General features: G+C 45.3%; 1 protein-coding gene across 1 annotated transcript in view; it reads right to left on the bottom strand.

Annotated features, from left to right (window-relative positions):
* LOC100087841 (complement factor H-like) overlaps positions 1 to 17,016 on the bottom strand; it is a 121,460-nt gene that overhangs the window by 35,415 nt on the left and 69,029 nt on the right. The window contains exons 26-27 of the mRNA XM_039914354.1: positions 13,164 to 13,266; positions 8,681 to 8,784 (exon numbers count right to left, since the gene is read on the bottom strand). Of these exons, the coding sequence (XP_039770288.1) occupies positions 8,681 to 8,784; positions 13,164 to 13,266 (207 nt within the window). The remainder of the gene's footprint in view (positions 1 to 8,680; positions 8,785 to 13,163; positions 13,267 to 17,016) is intronic.

Below are 17,016 nucleotides of genomic sequence, written 5' to 3' on the forward strand. Positions count from 1 at the left end.
GGTTTGGAGTCCCATTTTTAGTACACATTGGGAAAAAAAACAGGCTTTTAAAGCTATCAGTATTCTTTTTATTGATTTTAAAATGCAATTTCTAATGCAACTCACGATGTATTTATGTAATTGGTTTAAAATGACTCTTTTGGTCCACTGGCATCCATCTGAGGACCCTAAGTGTCCTAGCCAGGTTTGGAATCAATCCATCAATCAATCGTATTTATTGAGTGCTCAATGTGTGCAGAGCACCGTACTAAACAATTGGGAGAGTACGATATGACAGAGTTGATGGACAAGCCATCTGCCCAAAATGAGCTTGCAGTAGAGAAGGGGAGACAGACATTAATACAAATAAATGACTTAAATTGCAGATATATACATAAGGGCTATGGGACTAAGAGAGGGGTGGATTAAGGTTGCAAATCATAGTACATGGCCTTGGCGAAGGGAGTGGGAGAGGAGGAAATTAGACCTTAGTTAGAGAGGGCCTCTTGGAGGCGATGTGCCTTCAATAAGGATTTGAAGGTGAGGAGAGTGAACATCTATCTATCTGTCACATATGAAGAGGGAGGGAGTTCCAGGATAAAGACAGGATGTGGGCAGGGTGTGAGGTAGATAAGATTGAGGTACAGTGAGTAGGTTGGCATTGGAGGAGCAGAGTGGGTCAACTGGGTTGTAGTAGGAAGGCAGTGAGATAACGTAAGAAGGGTCAAGAATGAGTGCTTTAAAGCCAATGGTAAAGAGTTTCTGTTTGATCTGGAGGTGGATGAGCTACCACTGAATCAGAGTATCAGTAATCAGAGTGTTTAATGAGAAGCAGCGTGGCTCAGTGGAAAGAGCATGGGCTTTGGAGTCAAAGGTCATGGGTTCAAATCCCAGCTCTGCCACTTGTCAGCTGTGTGACTGTGGGCAAGTCACTTAACTTCTCTCTGCCTTAGTTACCTCATCTGTAAAATAAGGATTAAGACTGTGAGCCCCACGTGGGACAATCTGATTCCCCTGTGTCTACCCCACCGCTTAGAACAGTGCTTTGCACATAGTAAGCGCTTAAAAAATACCAACATGATTATTATTATTTAACTAGTTTTTCCTATTTCACTCGAGCTTTGTGGTTTAAATGGGGGTTTTGTTACTTAAGACCTTCTAATTAGTTGTGGGCTCCCAACTAACCCAATTATCCTGTTTAGCTAGAAGTTCTAGGTTAGCTTAGATATCCTGGTCAATTGAGGTCTATTGATTAATTAATTAAGATACTTGTTAAGCACTTACTAGCTATTCTAAGCACTGGGGTAAATACAGTTAATCAGGTTGGAAACAGACCCTGCCCATACAGGGCTCACAGTCTAAATAGAAGGGAGTAGGATTTAATCCCCACTTGATTTATGAGATAACTGGGGCACAGAGATGTTTAGCTATTTGCCCAAAGTCACACAGCAGACACATGGCAGAGGGGGATTAGAATCCAGGTCCTCTCACTCCAGTGCTCTTTCCACTAGGCAACACTGCTTCCCTAATAAAGTGTCCTCATAGCTAACTAGAGTCTCCTAATTACCTTCCTATTACTTAACTCAGGTCTCCAATCAGTTTTCTAATCATCCATTACTTTTATTAGATAGTTTTCTAATCAGATAATTAGTTAAGGACTCCTAGTAAGAGTTTTCATTTAACTAGAGTCTCCAGATTAGCCATACTTTCCTAGTTAGCTAAGATCCTCTCATTAGCTAAAGTTTGCTGATTAGCAAGATTTTTATAGAAAATGGGGTCTCCTACTTAACCAGCATTTCTTAATGTATTGGTTTCCCCGTACTGACTGTAAACTTATTATGCACAGATATCTACTAAGTCTGCTTTACTGTACTCCCCCAAGATCTTATTACAGTGCTCCGCACACAATGACTACTCAATAATTACCACTGACTGATCGTTTGACTTCATTCCTGGAGGTTGAATTAGTGAGGTCCTATTGCAAAATAATATTTAAATGATGTGAAGCAACCATAACATCAGTTTATTGGTTAATAAATAGGGACTGTAAGCTCCTGGTGCACAGGTAATGTGTCTACCAACATTTCCCAAGTGCTCACTCAGTACAGTACTCTGAACATAGTAAGTACACAGTAAATGTGATAGATTGATATATAAGCATCCTTTGTGATTTGCAAGAGTCAATAAATTCTCAGGTACAATATATCACCCCAGCAAGTGGATCAAATTTGGGGGAGGCTGAATGAAAAAGGAAAACCCACAGAAGTGAGTTTTTTGCAATGTTTACATAACTTCTCTGAGTCTTGATTGTGAAAGAGTATTTACCAAACTAGAGTTCTGTGAAAAACAGATAAAAAAATCAAGGTCGTTCTTCATCTGATTTTCCACTTTGCCTTCTCGGAAAACGGTTGAATGTTTACCTATTATAGTTTGACCAGACTGGAAGGTGTATAAGGGTCTGAAGTTTGTCCAGAGATTGAAGGGGGATTGAGAGACGATATCATGTCGACCAACTCAATTGTAGTGCCCCCCTACTACACCAAACCCCCGCTTCACCCCCTCCCCCCTTCTCTCTTCCCCACCCATGCCCCATCCCAGTCCTCTTGTCCCACCGCCACCCCTCATCCCCCTCTCCTCGTCCAGGGCCCCGCCACCTCCTTCCCATCCAAACCCTCCCCTCCCCCCGCCCTTCCCCCCCTCCTCCCCTTGCACCCACAGCTACTTTCAAGTGTGGCCTCTGGAACCCCCGCTCTATTACAGGCAAGCTACCTTTCATCCATGACCTTTTCCTCTCCCGCTCTCTCCTCCTCCTCGCCCTTTCGGAAACGTGGCTCTCTCCCGAAGACACGGTCTCTGCCGCCGCTCTCTCCGGCGGAGGCCTCTCCTTCTCCCACTCCCCCAGACTCACCGGTAAGGGAGGAGGCGTCGGCTTCCTCCTCTCGCCCCAATGCCGCTTCCGCACTATCCCTCCTCCCCCCTCCCTCTCCTTCCCCTCCTTCGAAGCCCATATCATTCGCCTCTACCACCCACTCCAGTTACTTGTCGCCGTCATCTACCGCCCTCCCGGTCCCACCTCCGACTTCTTCAACCACCTTGACCCCTTTCTCACCTTCCTCCTCTCCTTCTCTCTGCCCACTCTGATCCTTGGAGACTTCAACATCCATACGGATGTACCCGATGACTCCTCTGCCGCCCGCCTGCTATCCCTCCTCGACTCTGCCGACCTCCTCCTCCACCATACCGCGCCCACTCACCGACTCGGTCACACCCTCGATCTCGTCATCTCCTACCGCTGCACTATCTCCTCACTCACCGACTCTGAAATCCCTCTCTCTGACCATAACCTTCTCACCTGCCTCATCTCTCACACTCCCTCCCCCTGCAAATCTTCGCTACTGCCCCACAGAGACCTCCGCTCTCTCGATCCCATCCGTCTTTCCAATAGCATCTCTCCTCACCTTGCCGCCCTGTCCTCTCTTCCCACTCTCGACGAGCGGGTCTCCGCTCTCAACTCCACCCTCTCTACTCATCTCGACTCTCTCGCCCCCCTTTCCCTCCGCCGCTCTCGCTCCACTAACCCACAGCCCTGGATCACCTCCTCCGTCCGCCTCCTACGCTCCTATGCTCGAGCTGCTGAGCGCTGCTGGCGAAAGTCCAAGCACCAAGCCGACCTCACACACTTCAAATTTATCCTTTCCTGCCTTAACTCTGCCCTCTCCTCCGCCAGGCAAAGCTTCTTCTCCTCCCTCATCGACACCCATGCCCGTCACCCCCGCCGATTGTTCCGGACCTTTAACTCTCTCCTTAGGCCCCCTGTTCCTCCCCCTCCCCCATCTCTCATCCCTAATGATCTGGCCACCTATTTCCTCACGAAAATCAACACGATCAGGTCTGAGCTCCCCAAAGTCACCCCTCCGCCTCTCCCCTCCCCCCCAACAACCCCCTCCCCTACTTTCCCATCCTTCCCTGCAGTATCCTCAGAGGAGATCTCCTCCCTCCTCGCAAGTGCCACCCCCTCCACCTGCGCCTCGGACCCCATTCCCTCTCACCTTCTTAAAACCATCGCCCCTGCCCTCCTCCCTTCCTTAACTTCTATTTTTAACCACTCAATCTCCAAGGGCTCCTTCCCCTCTGCCTTCAAACATGCCCACGTCTCCCCCATCCTAAAAAAACCCGCTCTTGACCCCACTTCCCCCTCCAGTTATCGTCCTATCTCCCTACTACCCTTCCTTTCCAAAATCTTAGAACGAGTCGTCTACAATCGATGCCTAGAATTTCTTAACTCCCATTCTCTCCTAGACCCCCTCCAATCTGGCTTCCGTCCCCTCCACTCTACTGAGACTGCTCTCTCTAAGGTCACCCATGACCTCCTTCTTGCCAAATCCAATGGCTCCTACTCCATTCTGATCCTCCTTGACCTCTCTGCTGCCTTTGACACTGTCGACCATCCCCTCCTCCTCCATACCTTATCTCACCTTGGCTTCACGGACTCTGTCCTCTCCTGGTTCTCCTCTTACCTCTCTGGCCGATCATTCTCGGTCTCCTATGCTGGAGCCTCCTCCCCCTCCCATCCTTTAACTGTTGGAGTTCCTCAAGGGTCAGTTCTTGGCCCTCTTCTGTTCTCCATTTACACTCACTCCCTCGGTGAACTCATTCACTCTCACGGCTTTGACTACCATCTCTACGCAGATGACACGCAGATCTACATCTCCGCCCCTGTCCTCTCCCCCTCCCTTCAGGCTCGCATCTCCTCCTGCCTCCAGGACGTCTCCACCTGGATGTCGGCCCGCCACCTAAAACTCAACATGAGCAAGACTGAGCTCCTCATCTTCCCTCCCAAGCCCGGTCCGCTCCCAGACTTCTCCATCACCATGGATGGCACGACCATCCTTCCCGTCCCGCAGGCCCGCAATCTCGGTGTCATCCTTGACTCGTCCCTCTCGTTCACCCCACACATCCTATCCGTTACCAAGACCTGCCGGTTTCACCTCTACAATATCGCCAAGATCCGCCCTTTCCTCTCCACCCAAACGGCTACCTTACTATTACGGGCTCTCGTTATATCCCGGCTAGACTACTGTGTCAGCCTTCTCTCTGACCTCCCTTCCTCCTCTCTCGCCCCGCTCCGGTCTATTCTTCACTCCGCTGCCCGGCTCATCTTCCTGCAGAAACGATCTGGGCATGTCACTCCCCTTCTTAAACAACTCCAGTGGTTGCCTATCGACCTCTGCTCCAAACAAAAACTCCTCACTCTAGGCTTCAAGGCTCTCCATCACCTTGCCCCTTCCTACCTCTCCTCCCTTCTCTCTTTCTACCGCCCACCCCGCACGCTCCGCTCCTCTGCCGCCCACCTCCTCGCCGTCCCTCGGTCTCGCCTATCCCGCCGTCGACCCCTGTGTCACGTCCTCCCGCGGTCCTGGAACGCCCTCCCTCCTCACCTCCGCCAAACTGATTCTCTTTCCCTCTTCAAAACCTTACTTAAAAATCACCTCCTCCAAGAGGCCTTCCCAGACTGAGCTCCTCTTCCCCCTCTACTCCCTCTGCCATCCCCCCTTTACCTCTCCGCAGCTAAAGCCTCATTTTCCCCTTTTCCCTCTGCTCCTCCACCTCTCCCTTCCCATCCCCACAGCACTGTACTTGTCCGCTCAACTGTATATATTTTCGTTACCCTATTTATTTTGTTAATGAATTGTACATCGCCTTGATTCTATTTAGTTGCCATTGTTTTTACGAGATGTTCTTCCCCTTGACGCTGTTTAGTGCCATTGTTCTTGTCTGTCCGTCTCCCCCGATTAGACTGTAAGCCCGTCAAATGGCAGGGACTGTCTCTATCTGTTGCCGACTTGTTCATCTCAAGCGCTTAGTACAGTGCTCCGCACATAGTAAGCGCTCAATAAATACTATTGAATTTGCTCTGGCTTTTCTTTGGTTACTTTTTGGTCATATTTGCTTCACTTGAATTTGTGCCCACTTCATTCATTCAATCATATTTATTGAGAAGGATGGGCAATCATTAGACTTTCTTGAGGAGCGGGGAAACATGTTCTGAAGTTTCTGTAGAAAAATGATTCTCGCAGCAGAGTGAAGTATGGACTGGAGTGGGGAGTGACAGGCTGGGAGGACAGCACAGAGGCTGATTCAGTAATCAAGGCAGGATAGGATAAATTATTGGATTAAAGTGATAGCAGTTTGGATGGAAAGAGTGGATTTTAGTGATGCTGTGAAAGTGGAACCAACAGGATTTAGTGATGGATTAAATTTGTGGATTGAATGAGAGAAAGGAGTCTAGGATAACTCCAAGTTTATAGACTTGGAAGACAGGAAGGATGGTAGTGCTGTCTACAGTGATGGGAAAGTGAGGAGGAAGACAGGATTTGGGTGGGAATATACAGTTCTGTTTTGGACATATTAAGCTTATGGTTCATGTTCAACCCACCCTCAGCTACATGGTGTTTACTGACATATAATTAACTTATGTTTGTTAATGCTTGTCATCTCCCTCTAAACTGTAAGCTGGTTGTGAGCAGCTAGCTTCATTGTGCTCTCCCTAGCTTTTTGTACAGGGATGTGCACATAGTAAGAGCTCAACAAATACCCCTGGATGACTAAATAATTGATTTAACAGATTCTTATAAGGCACTAGCTCTCCTTTGGCTAATTCAATTGACTGCTGACAGATATTCTTAAAGATCAGGACTTATTTTTAGATACTTACTGTAACTGACAAGACTGAAATTGTATAGTGAAAATACGTTAATGAATTTAGGCTTAAATAATGATAATAATGCTATTTGTTAAGCACTAACTATGTGCCAAGCACTGTTCTAAGAGCTGGAGTAGATACAAGGTAATCAGGTTGTCCCATGTGGGGCTCAGTGTTAATCCCAATTTTACAGACGAGGTAACTGAGACAAAGAGAAGTGAAGTGATTTGCCCAGAGTCACACAGCTGACAAGTGGCAGAGGTGGGATTAGAACTCACAATTCCCGACTCCTAAGCCCCTACTCTTTCCACTAATCCATGCTGCTTCTCAATAATGGCATTTCTTAAGCACTTACTATGTGCAAGGCACTGTTCTAAATGTTGGGGTAGATGCTAGGTCATCAGGTTGTTTCACGTGGGGCTCACGTTCTTAATCCCCATTTTACAGATGAGATAAGTGAGGCACAGAGAAGTGAAGTGACTTGCCCAAAGTCACACAGCTGACAAGTGGCAGAGGTTGGTTTAGAACTCAGAATCTCTGACTCCCAACCAGTACTCTTTCCACTAAGCCATCCTGCTTCTTAATAATGGTATTTATTAAACACTTACTATGTGTCAGGCACTGTTCTAAGTGCTGGGGTAGATACAAGGTAAATTGGTTGGACACAACCATGTCCCACATGGGGCTCACATTCTTAATCCCCATTTTACAGATGAGGTATCTGAGGCACAGAGAAGATAAGTAATAATGTTGGTATTTGTTAAGTGCTTACTATGTGCAGAGCACTGTTCTAAGCACTGGGTGTTTTGCCCAAAATCACACTGCTGACAAGTGGAAGAGGCAGAATTCGAACCTACGTCCTCTGACTCCCAAGCCTGTTCTCTTGCTACTAGGCCATGCTGCTTCCCACTAAACTAATTGATTTGCATTTAGCTACTTCACTTTTGGGAGTCCAAAATGTAGGTGAAATAGTTTATTTAGCTAAATAATGTGATTATAAAGAAATGGTAAAAAAATGAGTAATGGACAAAACAATTTTTTCTTATTTCTGTCATAATGAAGGATAGAGAATATATTTGTAAAAATTGTAATACTAAGTATTGACTCTTGGCTAGAAAGACTTGAACAAATAGGAGCCGATCACAGGGAGCTAAGCTACTTTCACATTAATAACAGAAATCTCTAATGGCTGTGTTTTTTGCTGATTATTTTAGTTGATATTCTAGGGAACAAGAGTTCAAATAATTTCTCTCTACTACTTCCTTCTGCTTGTCGTTGCTCTTGGATTTGCTTCCTTTTTCACCCCTCTCTCAGCCCCACAACACTTATGTACATAGTCATAATTGATTTATTTGTATTAATGTCTGTCCTTCTCTAGACAGTAAGCTTGTGGGCAGGGAACCTGTCTACCAATTCTGTTATACTATACTCTCCCAAGCTCTCAGAGTGCTCTTTACACGGTAAGCCCTCAGGAAATGAGATTGATTACATACACCCCAAGATGGAAAATCTTATTCAAAAACCTTTGCAATTTATTGTTGTGAGGTTGGGTGGGAAGACATTTTAAGATTGTTTCACAGCATAGGTACCCTTGAATATGATTAGAATTTCATAATCTTTTGACAAGGAATACAGTGATAAAGGAAAGAGCTAAAGGTGTCATTGAACTAGACAGATTCTCATTGGTTTACACAGTATGTGCAGGAATCACAAAGCAAGTCAATCACAACCACGTCAATCAATATGTAGTTATTGTACACTTAGTAAATGGAAAATGCTGAACTACATGTTTGGGAGAGTAAAATAGTACATATATCCCTACTCTCAAGGAGCTTACAACCTAGCCTTGGAGGCAAACATAGATTGCAGGTAGGACAATACAGTAATGACAGAAACACAATTAAACAGTTAAGGGGTACTTTTTCAGAAAGTATGATGGTAATTCTTTTCTCTGTTTTCTAAATATGAGTTAAGGACTCCCCCAGTTGGTAATCTTACCTTGTGCAGCACAGTATGTCCATGATACTAAAAAAACAATCCTTTGCAGAAATCCCATTTTTAATATCTGAGAAGAGTAGAGGGACACATTTAGTGGCCAATATTGTGATTACTGGTTACGAACTCTTCCTGCTGAGGAACTGCTCTAAATGGGGCTGGATAAGCAGTCCACAAATAAAGGCAGGGATTGGTGGCTCTGCCCATTAATTTCCATAAGTGTTGGAAGATCTGACAATCCCTCCTAAACTCTGGCCAGACTTCAATCATGATTCTCAATGTGCAGTCACTGGTCACTCAGTCATGACATGTTTTCCTTGCATTTTTCTTAAAAGCACAGGAATGTACTCCCTCAGGGTGTTTTAAAGTGTGTTGGGCTTTGCAGGGCAACAGCTTAAAACCATAAACCTCAGATCTCATCAAATTATCATTTCAGCTCAGCTGCTTTCTGAGAAGGCAGAGTGGGAAATAGAATGACCTTGTTTTTAAATCCTTTTTTGACAGGAATTTCATTTCGTAAATGCTCTTTCGCAATCAAGACTTCGATAAGTTACATAAACTTCGCAAAAAAATGCAGTTTTATGAGTTTTGTTTTCTCATTCAGCTTCCACTAAATTTGACCTATTTGCTAGAGTGATATGCTATATCTGTGAAGATAGTGACTCTCACAAATCACAAAGAATGTTTATCAGTCAATCAATCATATCTACTGTGCACTTACTGCACAACTTATAACGAAGTTGGTAGAGATGTTACCAGTCCACAAGGAGCTTACAGTGTAGAGCAACTTACAATCTGCATTTATCAATTGATTAATTGATCTTGTAATTGCTTTATGTCATTTCAAATATTTTGCAGTAAGATCCCACTAATTTAGCCTTAGGTAATGAAGTCAATCAATCAATAACATTTATTAAGCATATATAGTGTACAGAGCACTGTATTAAGTGCTTAGAAAAGTACTATTGAACAGAGTCAGTAGACACATTCCCTGCCCACAGGAAGCTCAGAGTCTAGACAGTCTAGTGATGACTGTGTATATCAAAGGTCCCTAAAATCAAACTATTGATCTAACTGGAATTTTGACCATTTTTTCAGGGTTAAACAAAAAAATCGAAGGTTGAAGTTAAGCATGTGGCCTATTTGGGTGAAAGCGTTGACCTTTGGGGTTCCCCTCCCTTCCCAGCCCACTACCTACTCTATCTCAACCTTCCTCACTTCCACTGTCTCCCCTCCTCTTATTTAGCCCTGCCCACTGTACACCATACACAGCAGTCTTCCTTAAGTTTTTATTTCATTCCATCTTATTTTATTCTATTTCTATTGTTTTAATGGTATATGTTTAGCACTTAGCATGTACTATGCGCTGGGGTAGATACAAGCTAATCAAGTTGGATACAATTCTTGTTCCGCCTAGGACTCACAGTGTTAATCTCCATTTCACAGATGAGATAATTGAGACACAAAGTAGTTAAGTGATTTGCTCAAGGTCGCACAACAGGCCAGCGACAGAAGCAGGACTAGAAAGAACCCTGGTCCTCTGATTCCCAGGCTCATGCTCTGTCCAGTAGAACATGCTGCTTCACCGCTTCATTCATTTATTTCATTATTGTATTTATCGAACTCTTACTGTGTGCAAAGCACTGCACTAAGTGGTTGGGAGGTTACAATATAACAACAAATAAACACATTCTCACCCATGACGAGCCCACAGTCTAGAGGAGGAAACAGACATTAATATAAATAAATAAATTACAGATATATACATATGTGCTCTGGGGATGGGAAGGAGGATAAATAAAGGAGCCAGTAAGAGCGGCACAGAAGGGAGAGGGAGAAGAGGAAAGGAGGGCTTAGTAAGGGAAGGCTTCTTGGAGGAGATGTGCCTTCAATAAGGTTTTGAAGTTGGGGAGAGCAATTGTCTGTGTGATAGGAGGCAGGGAATTCCAGGCCAGAGGTAGGATGTGGGTGAGAGATCAATGGTGAGACAGATAAAATCGAGGTACAGTGAGAATATTAATAATAATGTTGGTATTTGTTAAGCGCTTACTATGTGCCGAGCACTGTTCTAAGCGCTGGGGTAGACATGGGAATCAGGTTGTCCCACGTGGGGCTCACAGTCTTCATCCCCATTTTACAGATGAGGTAACTGAGGCACCGAGAAGTTAAGTGACTTGCCCAAAGTCACACAGCTGACATGTGGCCGAGCAGGGATTCGAACTCATGACCTCTGACTCCAAAGCCCGTGCTCTTTCCACTGAGCCACGCTGCTTCTCATTAGAGGAATCTATTAGAGGAATGAAGTGTCCAGGATAGGTTTTAGTAGGAGAGTAGCAAGGTGAGATAAAAGGGAGCGAGTTGATGAAGTGCTTTAAAGCTAATGGTGAGGAGTTGTCGTTTGATGTGGAGGTGGATGGGCAGCTACTGGAGTTTCTTAAGGAGTGGGGTAAATGATCTGAACATTTTTGAAGGAAAATGATTTGGGCAGCAGAATGGAGTACGGACTGGAGTGGGGAGAGATAGGAGACAGGGAGGTCAACGAGGAGACTGTTAGAATAATCAAGGCTTCTTAGGTCTAACACATTCTTTGGATAGAATGTTAGCATTTTTCCTTTTGATTCAGTCTCGGTGCATGAAATGAGAGTTGGCCATCAGGTTTCCATTACTCCGAAGAAATTTTTCCAACTCCTGTTCTCCTTTTGTCCAGTCAAGTAATCACATGTCAAAATATTGTGCTGTTTGATTTAGTTTCTCCATATATCTCTGAAAGTGGCCAATAGCAGGCTGAATACCTTCCATTCAAATACTGAAACAGGAGTGTGGCAATTTGGGCATTTATGAATAAAATAAAATTATATCTTTTTCTTAAGTATTGTGATTTTAAATTGAAACTGTAACAGCTTTATTAACATTAATAATAATGTTGGCATTTGTTAAGCGCTTACTATGTGCCGAGCACTGTTCTAAGCACTGGGGTAGATACAGGGTAATCAGGTTGTCCCACATAGGGCTCACAGACTTCATCCCCATTTTACAGATGAGGGAACTGAGGCACAGAGAAGTTAAGTAACTTGCCCAAGGCCACACAGCTGACAAGTGGCGGAGCCGGGATTAGAACCCATGACCTCTGACTCCCAAGCCCGTGCTCTTTCCACTGAGCCACGCTGCTTCTCTGCATCATACATGCTTCTGAATGGAACTGCTAATAGCATCTATATTGGTGTTCCCTGTTAATTTGCAGCTTTTTCACGCTGCATGAGATGGTCTTTTTTCCCAACATTCTTTACTTGCTCGAGCTATTACAGAGTCAAGATATATTTTGGGTAAGGAATTGTTTCTGGCTCAGTGAATGAGCTCTTCATTTCAGTACACAGGCCATTTTCCAATAGGTTCTGAAATATGGAATCAGTTCATTAGCAAGCATTGAGACATAGGATAATCAAGGGCCAGGTGGTAAGTGAGGAAAGCGATCACATCAGAGCAGAATATGTCAGGGCAATATGTGTCCAGACGCCCGCAAATTGACCACCACTTGGGACATTCAAGATGGCACTCAAACAGATGAGTCCATCAAAATGAATGCCAAAAATGTGTGGTATCCCCAACCCATCACCAGTGTTAGCTTTGGGTGGCAGCCATTTTTCTTTTTTCAGGGATCTTCCCTCCCTCCTACTGACCCTGAAATAAAAACATCTCTGCCACAAAGTTTTTAATGTTCTTCTGTTTATTTACATAGGAACCATGAGATCCAAGATCACAAGATTAGGAATGTGGACAGTTTGAAGAGGTGAAAGGAATGGGCAGTGGCAGCGGATGGACAGGAGGCGAAGGGACCCGGGCCCTGGAGGGGATGGTATTGGGTGGTGGTGAACAGCAAGTGGACCTGCAGTGCAGGGAGCAGGAGTCCAGCCTCAGCCCCAGCCTGGAGAGCCTGACATGGAGTGGACATGGAGCCATAAAGCGGCCATGGGCAGCATCATGTGGTGTGGGAGTGCGAATGTCCAGAATCCAGTTTTGGCCCTACTGCCAGTCCCAGGGGTGGGGCACGGAGGGACTATGGAGCCTAGTGGTCCCTGGTTCCCAGATCTGTCCTTCGAACCATACCCAGGGTAATGGCATCTGCCTGAGCCTAAGAGATCCCTCAGCCACCCTAAGCCTGGGCACCAGCGCGTGCTCCAGGGAGGAGCTGATGGCCAAGAGAGATGGCCAAGGGCTGAGTTCTGGTGCCCCCAGATGACTAAAACAGACCTACTCTCTGGGGTGGGTCCAGGGCCTAGGAGGTCCAGAGCAGAGTAAGAAAATCCAGGTAGCGAGCCTGCCTTCTGCTGCCTTCGGGCTCCTGGAGTCGAGATGTCTGTGGGGTCCTTTGCATGTCTCCCCTCTAACCTCCCTCCTACCCCCCACTGAAGAAAAGAAGGATCTGCAAGTCTTTATAAGAGCAGCTGGATCCCTGATTTCCCACCTTCTAATTGCTCTTCCCTCTCACCTCCCCACTGACTGCCGGCAGCCAGGCGGGTGGCTGTACTGGGGGACAGGAGCAGCCAGCCCAGCCAGCTGAAAGACCCTGCCGAGACCCTCACTGCCCCGGCCTGATGCCAAATTCAGGGTTGCTCCCAGGGATATTAGGTTGAAGTCTCCGCAGAAGCCACTGGAGACTGGTGCCCAGAGCTACTGGTGTCCAGAACTCTCCCTACAGCCTTCCTCCTGGCCCTGGAAATAGAGTCTCTACAGAGCTTGCTTTCTTTAGTGACTTAATCATGGCAGGACTGATGCAGCAGCTGAGTAACTATCTGTAAGCACCCATTCTAGTCATACATCCCACCCACTGCAGCCATGTTGCTGCGATAACATTGAACACTCAATCCAGTGGAAAGAGCGCAGGCTTGGGAGTCAGAGTATGTGGGTTCTAATGCTGATTCTGCCACTTATCTGCTGTGTGACCTAGGGCAAGACACTTAACGTCTCTGTGCCCCAACTACCTCATCTGTAAAATGGGGATTAAGACTGTGAGCCCCACGTGGGACAACCTGATTAACTTGTATCTAACCCAGTGCTTAGAACAGTGCTTGGCACATAGTAAGCGCTTAACAAATACCATAATTATTAATTAGGATGATGATGATGATGTCAGGAACTATTGGCATTCCTGTCAGAGCACGTCACCTTAGAGCACTCTTGGACTGCTGATGCTGAGGTTGGGGGTGTGTGTGGTTGATACGTATAAAATCTGGAATTCTCAATAATGCATCTCTGGTAGCATAAGAAGGAACAGGAGGAGGATAGGGCCCATTAAGGTGGCGATTGGAGCATAAAGTGAGATGATGGGATCAGAACTGTCACTAAAAACAGCAGAGAGAACAATCAGACTGTAGGGAGAACCAAGTGGTCCCATCATGTCCAGAAAGGGAGTTGAAACTATGTTCACAAAAGAACAGAGGAGTGGAGAAGGATAGAGCAGCAGTCATGGAGTGACAGGAAGGCTCTCCCACCTCAGTGGACAGTCAGATAGAGGTTTTTCCAAGTTCAGAGATGACTTGGCTGTGACTTCTTTCAAGGGCCATGCAGACTCTTAACCAGGGAACATCCAAAAATATGCAGCCTTATGCCATTAATGCCCCAGGCCACCCAAAGTCATGTAGGGACACGGGAACCCATCTCTGGGGTGGAGCAGGGAGAGGCATAGGAAATTAGGAGGGGCCAAAAGGAGATTTGGGGAGATTGTGATATTCTCTCAACCCATAGGGCGAGGCTTCAGACCCTTCTGGGTCAATGGGAACCAATGGCTAGGGATGGCAGTGGAGCAGAGTGGTGCTCTAATACTTGGGTTTCCCATAAATAACACTTCTGCAAACCCCATGACTTACCAGTTCATCCTTTGGGTACCTCTGTCTCCAACATAAAGCAAGAAGGGGAGGGCAGTGCCAGAATGCCATCTTGAATTTGTTATAATGCAACAGAGCTGACAGAAATGTGGATTTTAATAGCTTGTCTCAAGCAGAAATGAATGAACTCTCAATAGTAATTAGCACTGCACACTGAACAATTGCAACATTTAATGTAAATTAGATTTTAAGATCTTACAAAATGGTTCCCAGATGGAGAAGTGTCAGAGAAATTGTTGGATATTGCCAAGTGAAGCAAGTTTTAAGAAGGTGTTTTTACCCAGTGTGACAGAAGCACTGGATTATTTCCGTTGTTTTCCAAACATCTGTTCCATAGGCTCTTATGTACCTCTGAAGCAGTGGTTGAGACAGTATGATTTATTGATAACCCAGAGGTTTGCAGTTCATATCTAGCATGATGTCAGACCAAATCCTGAACAGAAATTCATTCTGAACTGAAGGTAAAAGGTAAAGGTATTAATTTGGAAATTAATGAATCTAAATTCATTGATATATACTCCATATTAATTTTATATACTTTAGTATTAACAGTATTAATATTGCTATGAACACAGTTGATTGTTGTCAACTCCAAGCAGACCACTGTATTGACACAAGCATGGCAAATTTAAAAAATGAACACATGAAGAAATTGATATATAAGCCCTATCTAGCAGAAAATGCTTCAGAATATTGTATTTTGAGATTAATCTTCAAATGTTGGCAACAAATCCACTGTTTGATGCTGGGCTTTTCGTCCTCATTTCTTCCTAGGGATTAACCTATAGAAATGATATAACCAAAGAAAGTCTTGTCAATACATGTAAGATTTGTGAAATTGTATGAATTTAACAGTGAAAAGACATGTAATGGTTAAAGATACAGTAATATGAACAACTGATAATAATAATGTTGGTATTTGTTAAGCGCTTACTATGTGCCGAGCACTGTTCTAAGCGCTGGGGTAGACACAGGGGAATCAGGGTGTCCCACGTGGGGTTCACAGTCTGCATCCCCATTTTACAGATGAGGTAACTGAGGCACCGAGAAGTTAAGTGACTTGCCCAAAGTCACACAGCCGACAAGTGGCCGAGCCGGGATTCAAACCCAAGACCTCTGACTCCAAAGCCCGTGCTCTTTCCACTGAGCCACGCTGCTTCTCTATGAAAGGTGAGCATGAAATTCTCTAGTTAGGGAAGAAGATTCAACATATTAAGTTCATGCAAACATTCAATCATATTTATTGAGTGCTTACTGTGTGCAAAGGACTGTATTAAGTGCTAGAGAGAGTACAATAGAACAGCAATAATAATAATTGTGGTACTTGTTAAATGCTTACTGAGTGGCCACTGTACTAAGCTCTGGGGTGGATACAAGCAAATCAGGTTGGACACAGTCCCCATCCCACAAAGGGCTCACAGTCTTAATTCCCATTTTACAGATGAGGTAACTGAGGCACCGAAAAATGAAGGGACTTGCCCAACTTCCCACAGCACACAAGTTACGGAGCAGGGATTAGAACCCATGACCTTCTGTGCTCAGGCCTGTGCTCTCTCAACTACACCTTGCTTGCCTTCCCACAGTGAGCTGACTCTAGAGGCTGATTGTAAGTGCCTTCAATCAATCATCCATCAACCAATGATACCTATTAAGCTCTCACTGTACTAAGCGCTTGGGAAAGTACAAAACAACAGAGTTGGTAGACACGTTTCCTGCCCACAACAATTTTGCAGTCTAGAGGGAGAGACAGACATTGATAAATTATGGATAGGTACATAGTGCTGAGGGGCTGAGAGTGGGGTGAATATTGAATCTTCAAGACTAAAGATCTAAGTGCATCGGTGATGCAGAAGGGGGAAGGAGTAGGGGAAATGAGGTCTTAGAGAAGACCTCCTAGAGGAGATGTAGTTTTTATAAGGCATTGAAGGTGCGGAGATTGGTGATCTGTCAGAGGTGAAGAGGGAGGGAGGGAGCCGACACTGCCCGGGACGAAGACCTGGCCAAAGACACTGAGATCTCTCCCCCGAGTGGCTTCAGCTTGACCTGCTCAGCAGCCATTCGAACTACTAGGATTATAGGGTATTTCCTTCCCGATCTGCTGCGGACAAGAAGTTCACATTTCTTCATCTTCCCTCTTTCTCTGCAGTCAGATCAGGGTGTGGCTGCCTAGCCCCCAGGTGACAAAGGCCCAGTGTCATACATTCTTACATTTCAAGGAAGCCCATCCACCTCCTCATACAACAAAACCTCCTCACCATTGGCTTTAAAGCATGAGATCGCCTTGCCCATTCCTACCTCACCTTGCTACTCTCCTATTACAAACCAGCCCACCCACTTTGCTCCTCTAATGGTAAGCTTCTCACTGTGCCTCGATCTCATCTATGTCACCGCTGAACCCTCGCCCATATCATGCCTCTGGCCAAACATCCTCCCTCCTCAAATCCAACAGAAAATTAC

The sequence above is a fragment of the Ornithorhynchus anatinus genome, chromosome 16 (genome assembly GCF_004115215.2).
Source record: "Ornithorhynchus anatinus isolate Pmale09 chromosome 16, mOrnAna1.pri.v4, whole genome shotgun sequence".
Classification (NCBI taxonomy): Eukaryota; Metazoa; Chordata; class Mammalia; order Monotremata; family Ornithorhynchidae; genus Ornithorhynchus; species Ornithorhynchus anatinus.